Raw genomic sequence first — 7,505 nt, 5'->3', positions numbered from 1 at the left:
TCATCTTTTAATTTATTTTTCCCTAGGAACATATAAAAAATAAACGGGGAGCTACATCGCAAGCTATTGATCTACAACATAGATATGCAAATACTATCAGGACTAAGTTCATGATAAATTAAGTTCAATTAATCATATTACTTAAGAACTCCCACTTAGATAGACATCCCTCAAGTCATCTAAATGATACGTGATCCAAATCAACTAAACCATGTCCGATCATCACATGAGATGGAGTAGTCATCAATGGTGAACATCTCTATGTTGATCATATCTACTATATGATTCACGTTCGACCTTTCGGTCTCCAGTGTTCTGATGCCATGTCTGTACATGCTAGGCTCGTCAAGTTTAACCCGAGTATTCCACACGTGCAAAGTTGTCTTGCACCTGTTGTATGTGAACGTAGAGCTTATCACACCCGATCATCACGTGGTGTCTCGGCACAACGAACTGTCGCAATGCTGCATACCCAGGAAGAACACTTATACCTTGAAATTTTAGTGAGGGATCATCTTATAATGCTACCGCCGTACTAAGTAAAATAAGATGCATAATAGATAAACATCACATGCAATCAAAATATGTGACATGATATGGCCATCATCATCTTGTGCCTTTGATCTCCATCTCCAAAGCACCATCATGATCTTCATCGTCACCAAATCACATAACTCACGCAAGATCTATCTAGGATCAAGAGTTCGAGGGACGTCATCGAGCTGACGTGTGCAGAACTCGGAGGTGCCGTACATTCGGTGCTTGATCAGTTGGAACAAGAAGAAGTTCGACTACATCAACCGCATTGTCAAACGCTGCGCTTTCGGTCTACAAGGATACGTGGACACACTCTCCCCCTCTCGTTGCTATGCATCTTCTAGATAGATCTTGCGTGAGCGTAGGAATTTTTTTGAAATTGTATGCTACATTCTCCAACATCTTGTCCATCATATCATTCTCCTAATGACGTGAACCCGTTCATCAAATGACAACACATGTCTATGGTTAGGAAACTTAACCATCTTTGATTAACGAGCTAGTCTAGTAGAGGCTTACTAGAGACACGGTGTTTTATCTATGTATCCACACATGTATCAAGTTTCCGGTTAATACAATTCTAGCATGAATAATAAACATTTATCATGATATAAAGAAATATAAAATAACAACTTTATTATTGACTCTAGGTCATATTTCCTTCAGATTTCATCCCTGGCTCTAGTTCTATGGATAATTAGATCGGCGAAACTTGGGAAACTAGCGCGCCTTTTCAGCATGCGGCGCAACGATCGAGCCGTACATGCGTCCTTGGTGATCGCATGGATTTTTTGCAATATTAACTTGAATCATACTTAGTTGTGAGTTGAAGGTACTAAAACAAAGTAACAAGAAACACCAAATATTGTCTCATGTTGTAACTGTATCTTAGTTGTCATGCCTCTAGAGTTGTCGCTCCTTGATGCCATAAACATGCGTGTGGAGTTGTTTAAGCCATAAGATGTTATGGCATCTCTAGCAGATCCCCTATCCTAAAAATCGAAAATCTTCTCCCTGTCATATTTCCTTAAACAAATTAGGGAAATAATTTTTGCTCAGCTAGCGGATCCCCTATTCAAAAAATTCTTACACACAATGACATGTGGGGGTTAGAAAGAGGATGACACCAGAGTCGAGGAAGAAGATATTGGGGACAAAAAGAGGAGATTAGGGCTCGATAGGTAAGCATTTGGAGCAGGCCGAGGTGGATGGGAGGCTTGCTTTGTCGTTGGCATGAATCACAAGCGCGCGGCACACACACAGACAAACGTACTAGAGCTTGACTATGGCCGAGGTGAATGGAAGGCTTGCTTGGTAGTTGGCATGAATCACAAGCATGCACGCACACATGCACACAAGCATACCAGAGCTTGAAAGCGTCCTCCTCCATGGATGTAGCTGTTGGGCATGCCAGGGCTGGCACATCCTTCGAGCATGTATGTAACCAAGCAACGAGGCGGATTAACTTAGGGACCAGCTATCGGGAGTAGAGCCATGAACTTCATATGAGGGGGTAGGGGAGGGGGCAATGATACATGTATGGCCATTTGTGGGGTGCATACATTAAAATTTAGGCCTTAACTCAGCAAATCCACATAATATATAAGGGCAATTTAAGGATTTTGTTCAGCACAGGGAAGCCATGGCCCTAGCCGCTTCAAAATTAATTTTGGGTAAATCAGTTTTTTTAACCATAGATTAAAAATTCGACGGTCGTTCTTCTTTCTTCTTCCTCCTCACCCGTTCCTCCTCCTACAAAATCAGCTTACTCAAATTGTAAATTCAGTCAACTTGCATAAAAACCTTATAAGGGACCTGCTAGAGATGCCCGTGGTATACTAGACCGTTGTACTTGACCAACTTGAGCTGACACCCGGATTTTGTTGGTTGCTTTGCCATTCTCAGCTCTCCGAATACACTCCATCTACATGAGCCCTGCAAGCCTAGTGGATACTGCGAAGAGCCTTGAGGCCCATTTACCAAAGATACTCCGGTAGAGATAAGGAGTAGTCGAGATAGGAAATAGAAACAGCATTAGATCCTCTCTTCAGTACAGTACAACAGTACTCCCTAAATCGTGGACGCGACGTAACTCTAGTAGGTAGCACTTGCGACTTGCGAGGTTGAGTACACTGGTACAAATCACGGCATACATACACGCACGACGTACGCAGGGATCTATAGTGCGGCTTCCTTTTTTGCTGAAAATGGTCACAACTTTGGCATCAACTTACATTTTACAATATAACCAAGCACTGGACTGAAACTCCGTGAAGAACATCGCATTTGTTTTTTTAGTACTATAGATTAAAAACTCCGTGTAGTATCATTGAGTAAGCACATTGGCACATCGATCGATCTTCACACAGAGTCAACGGCCACAAAGCTGACTTAAGCTTGATGAAAAGCCAAACAAAAGGTAGTAGCTCAAGCACTAGTGGGAGAGAGAGAAGCACTTCCATTTGCTGCTTTTGCATGCATGCATGTACCCGTAGCACATAATTTTAACCACTACCACCGACCGGCATCGTACCGACGCACGCACGCGTGAATGTGCGCAATGGCGATGAAAAAACTGAGTCATCGACGGCGTCCCCCGGTAACTGCACGGACGGCAGATGCGTGCGTGCTCGACTCTTTCAAGGCAAAAGCTCTCTCGGGAACACCTTCTAACTCCTCATCAGAAGTCCAAGAACAACGCATGCCACTGGCATGCATGCATATGAGTTAATTGCAGAAAAGTACCACACTTAGGGCAGTTGTAACGAGTCAGTATCACTATTCAGATTTTTTGCAAGTCAGTACCACATTTGAGACTAGTCGTTGCAATACGGGCTAAGCCGCGTATAACTCTGTATTGACGCTGTATCTGACTACCCGGCCTCATCAGTCAGTTGACCAGCCGCCGAACCGGTGCGTCGCTCGGCTGGCTAGGACGGACCCGACTTGGTCGGTCTTGGCTCGGTCGAACCCTAGCAGTTCTCTCCTCTCCCTCTCCCTCTCCCTCTCCTCGCGATGGCTAGTCTGGGCGGCGGTGGCAGTGGCCGGAGCAGCGGTGGCGTTGTGGGCGGGTACGGAGACCTCCCCGGACTCGGGAGCGATGCGCACAGAGGAATCGAAGTCGAGGGTAGGGAGTCCAGTTTGTCAGGTTACTACAGCGACGACGACGAGGGCATGGAGGCGCCGCTGTCCATGGAGCAGCGGCTGCGGCTGGCTGAGATCTGGGTGGCCAACCCTACCACGAGCCATCACTGGAGCCATGGATTGGGTGGCCTGCTGTAAGTGCTCTCTCCTCTCCCTCTCTACTCTCTGTGCCATGATTCGAGCTAGGGTTAGGTTTACTGAACTGAAAATGTGCAATTTTGTTGTCCATTGTAGTTTGGATGATACTGTTTGGGATGTTAGGATTCATTTTGATGCTCGGCATAATTTGGATAGGAAGATATGCAACTCAGATGTCACATATTTGAATTTGTATGCACTGATGCGAACACAAGGATTTAACTTCAGTGATGAATTGTACCACATGGGTAATACAGGCATAGGAGTGCAGAGAGAGCATGGCCTAGATTTGATAGACACAAACATCAAGTTGCAGGAAATTAAGAAGCATAATGAGGACAATTTAGTTCTGAACTTGTTAGTCAGGGCCACATCATTTGTCAGTACTGCATCTCATGTTAGTGAGGAAAAATTAGCCACAGTTTTATATCAAGAACCTGTTGTGTATGATCTAAGAGATCCTCCTGTGCTTGCTGTTAATGATAATGGTGTTGTTTATGAGAGTCAAAGAAGCAACAGTAGTGCACTAGTACAACCTACTGGTATGTGCACACAAGAGAGCAGAAATGTCAGCTTAATCAAGCTCAAATCTGTGATGGAAGAAAAGGAAGAGGAGGGATATAAGAGTAGTGATGACTCTCAAGGGGCATATGACGGTGACAACAACCCTTTCTGCATGAAGAAGTACAGGATTGCTGAAGACACAGAGATAATAGAGGGAAAGAGGCTAGCAGATGAAGAACTAGAAGAGGATGAAGATTCAGATGAAGAAACAGATGAACATTCAGATAAGGAACAACTACACTATGAGGGTGACACTGAGGTTGAGGAGTTGTTTGAGATTGAGGAGGAAGATTCTGAGAAGGAGAAGGAACCACCCATGAAAGCAGCTGGTAAAAAGAGGCAAAAGCTGCCAGTTAGGAGAGGGCCCACCAGTAGGACACATTCTAATGTATTAGAGGAATTGAAACCAAATTTCAGACCATCATCAGATGAAGAAGATACTGGGTTGCTATTGGATAGTGAAGATGATCAATTTGAGCCACTAGCATTTGTCCTACCAAAAGGAAGGAAGAGTAGGGCATTGAAAAGGCCAGCAAGGATATGGTATAATGAAAAATTGGAGCAACCACATCAACAGTTATGTATGCACATGTGTTTCAAAAATCAGCAACAATTCAGAGATGCTCTATTGAGCTTGCACATTACACAGGCCAGAAATTTCAGGTATTATAGAAACTCAGACAAAAGGATAATTGTTTGCTGCAAACAAGAGCATTGTCAGTTCTTTATAGTCGCAGCAGTTATCAAAGGGGAGAAGACATTTTCAATAAAAAAAATGAGGCTGCAGCACACTTGCCCTAGCAGTACGGAGACATCAAGGGTTAGTGCAAAGTGGCTTGCACAGACATATGAGTCACTGTTCAGGTCTGATCCAAACACAAGTATTTTGACTCTGATTGACAACTGCAATGAGAAGTATGGTGTTGATGTGCGCAAGCACATGGCCTATAGGGCCAAAAACCTTGCTGTAGAGGCTGTTTTAGGAGAGCACAAGAAACAGTATCCCAGGCTGAGGGACTATGCTCAAACAATCATGGATACAAACCCTGGGAGTAGAGTTATAGTTACAACTGTAACTCCAAAACCTACTACAAAAATACCACATCCAGGACCAAGGTTTCATGCTATGTTCTTCTGCATCAATGGAGTAAGGGAGGGCTTTCTTAGTGGATGCAGACCATTTATAGGTTAGTGACATGTTTTATATGCTTTATTTTAGTTCTTTATTTAGTAGGTTAGTGACATGTACAGCTTAAGTATGTTTAGTAGTGTTATATAGTAAATAAAATTGCTCATTGCTTTTATATGACATATATAGAATTGTGTATCCATTCTTGTAGATGACATATATAGAATAGTTTGATAGTTTCATATAGTTACTGAATTTGATCTTACAAATGTAGTATAGGTGTTGATGGCTGCTTTATTAAGCTCACCACTGGAGCTCAAATACTTGCTGCCACTGGTAGAGATGGCAACAACAACATTTTCCCACTGGCATTTGGTATTGTTGGACAAGAGGATACAGCAAATTGGTGTTGATTTCTGCACCAACTTAAGATGTGTCTAGGAGGAGAAGTTGGACAATTTGGAACTTATACTATCATGTCTGATAGACAGAAGGTATGAATGCATACCCTTGTTTATCTTTATGCAAATTTGGTCCTTATACTATGATGGCAGTAGCTTAGTATGATATGCTATGTCAACAGGGCCTACTAAATGCAATTAATCAAGTATTTCCAAACTGCCACCAAAGATTTTGCCTTAGGCACTTGTATGCAAACTTCCAGAATGCTGGGTATAGGGGAGAAGATCTTAATAAATGCATGGATAATGCTAGTTATGCTTATAACCAACACAAGTTTGACATTGCAATGAATGATCTAAAAAATGAGAGTGAGGAAGCTTGGAAGTGGCTGAGTGGAATACCTGCAAGATTCTGGGCTAGGCATGCTTTTGATACAAACTGTAAGACAGACTTGGTTGTTAACAACCTATCTGAGGTGTTCAACAAGTACATCCTTGATTTTAGGAAAAAAACCATTAGGACTATGATTGATGGTATTAAGAATAAGCAGATGGTGAGGTGGCATAGGAATAGAGAGAGTGGAAAGGCAACTCTGTGGGAGATCACACCCCATTATGCTGAGAAGTTAGAGGTGGAAAAGGAAAGGGCCAGATTCTGTAAACCCATTCAAGCTGGTGTTAATCTATGGCAAGTAACCAGTGGGCAGCAAACACATGCTGTCAACTTGGAACTTCATACATGTGGTTGCAGAAAGTGGGACCTGAGTGGCACACCATGCAACCATGCAATATCAGCAATTAACAAGGCAAAAAGGTTTCCAGAGGACTATGTGTGCAAATTCTTCAAAAAACCATTTTACCTAGCAGCATATGAACCAATGATATATCATGTTCCTGATGAACATGATTGGACAAAGACAACAGGACCAGACATAGAGCCACCTAAATTTCATGTGAAGAAGGGAAGAAGGAAAGAGAAGAGGATAAAGGGCAGATTTGAGGTTCCAAAGCCAAAAGAGAGTTCAAGAATGGCCACTATAACATGCAGCAACTGTGGGCTCCAAGGCCATAGATATACCAGCTGCAGCAAACAATTGAAACCAGAGTTGGCTTTGAGAAAAAATAAGCATGTGGTAAGCACCTTGTTAACTAGTACTATATATGTTTTGTATTTATTGTATGTTTCCTTCTCTTCATGTTTCCTTCATTTTTGCAAGGCATCTAGAAGATCAAAGAATGTTGATGAAGCACAGGCAGCACCAGCAAGAGCACCAGCAAGAGCAGAGGCTGCACCAGCAAGAGCACAGGCTGCACTAGGAAGAGCACCAGCAAGAGCACAGGCTGCACAGGCTGCACCAGCAAGAGCACAGGCTGCACTAGGAAGAGCACCAGCAAGAGCACAGGCTGCACCAGGAAGAGCACATCCTTATGCAAGGCATGGTGCTGCAAGGCATTCAAAGCCATTCTCTGCACCAAGAGTTGCTGCTGGGAGTTCTGCTGCTGGGGCTTCCACTTCTGGTGCTTCCACTTCTGCTGGCCCTACAAGTCATACTGGATGGATGGCCTTTTTTACTGCAAGTGGAAATACCTAA

At 43.2% G+C, this 7,505-nt stretch overlaps 1 protein-coding gene across 1 annotated transcript; it reads left to right on the top strand.

Annotated features, from left to right (window-relative positions):
• Positions 1-3,552: 3,552 nt before the first annotated feature.
• Positions 3,553-7,505, top strand: LOC147971049 (uncharacterized). The gene is made up of 4 exons (XM_087523800.1): positions 3,553-3,815; positions 3,916-5,330; positions 6,982-7,046; positions 7,131-7,505. Exons 1-4 carry the CDS (start codon positions 3,553-3,555, stop codon positions 7,503-7,505), a joined length of 2,118 nt encoding a protein of 705 aa, XP_087379926.1.

Source organism: Triticum urartu, chromosome 5A, assembly GCF_056163025.1.
Source record: "Triticum urartu cultivar PI428250 chromosome 5A, HENAU_Tu73, whole genome shotgun sequence".
Lineage (NCBI taxonomy): Eukaryota > Viridiplantae > Streptophyta > Magnoliopsida > Poales > Poaceae > Triticum > Triticum urartu.
This window is presented reverse-complemented; position numbering and strand designations above follow the sequence as displayed.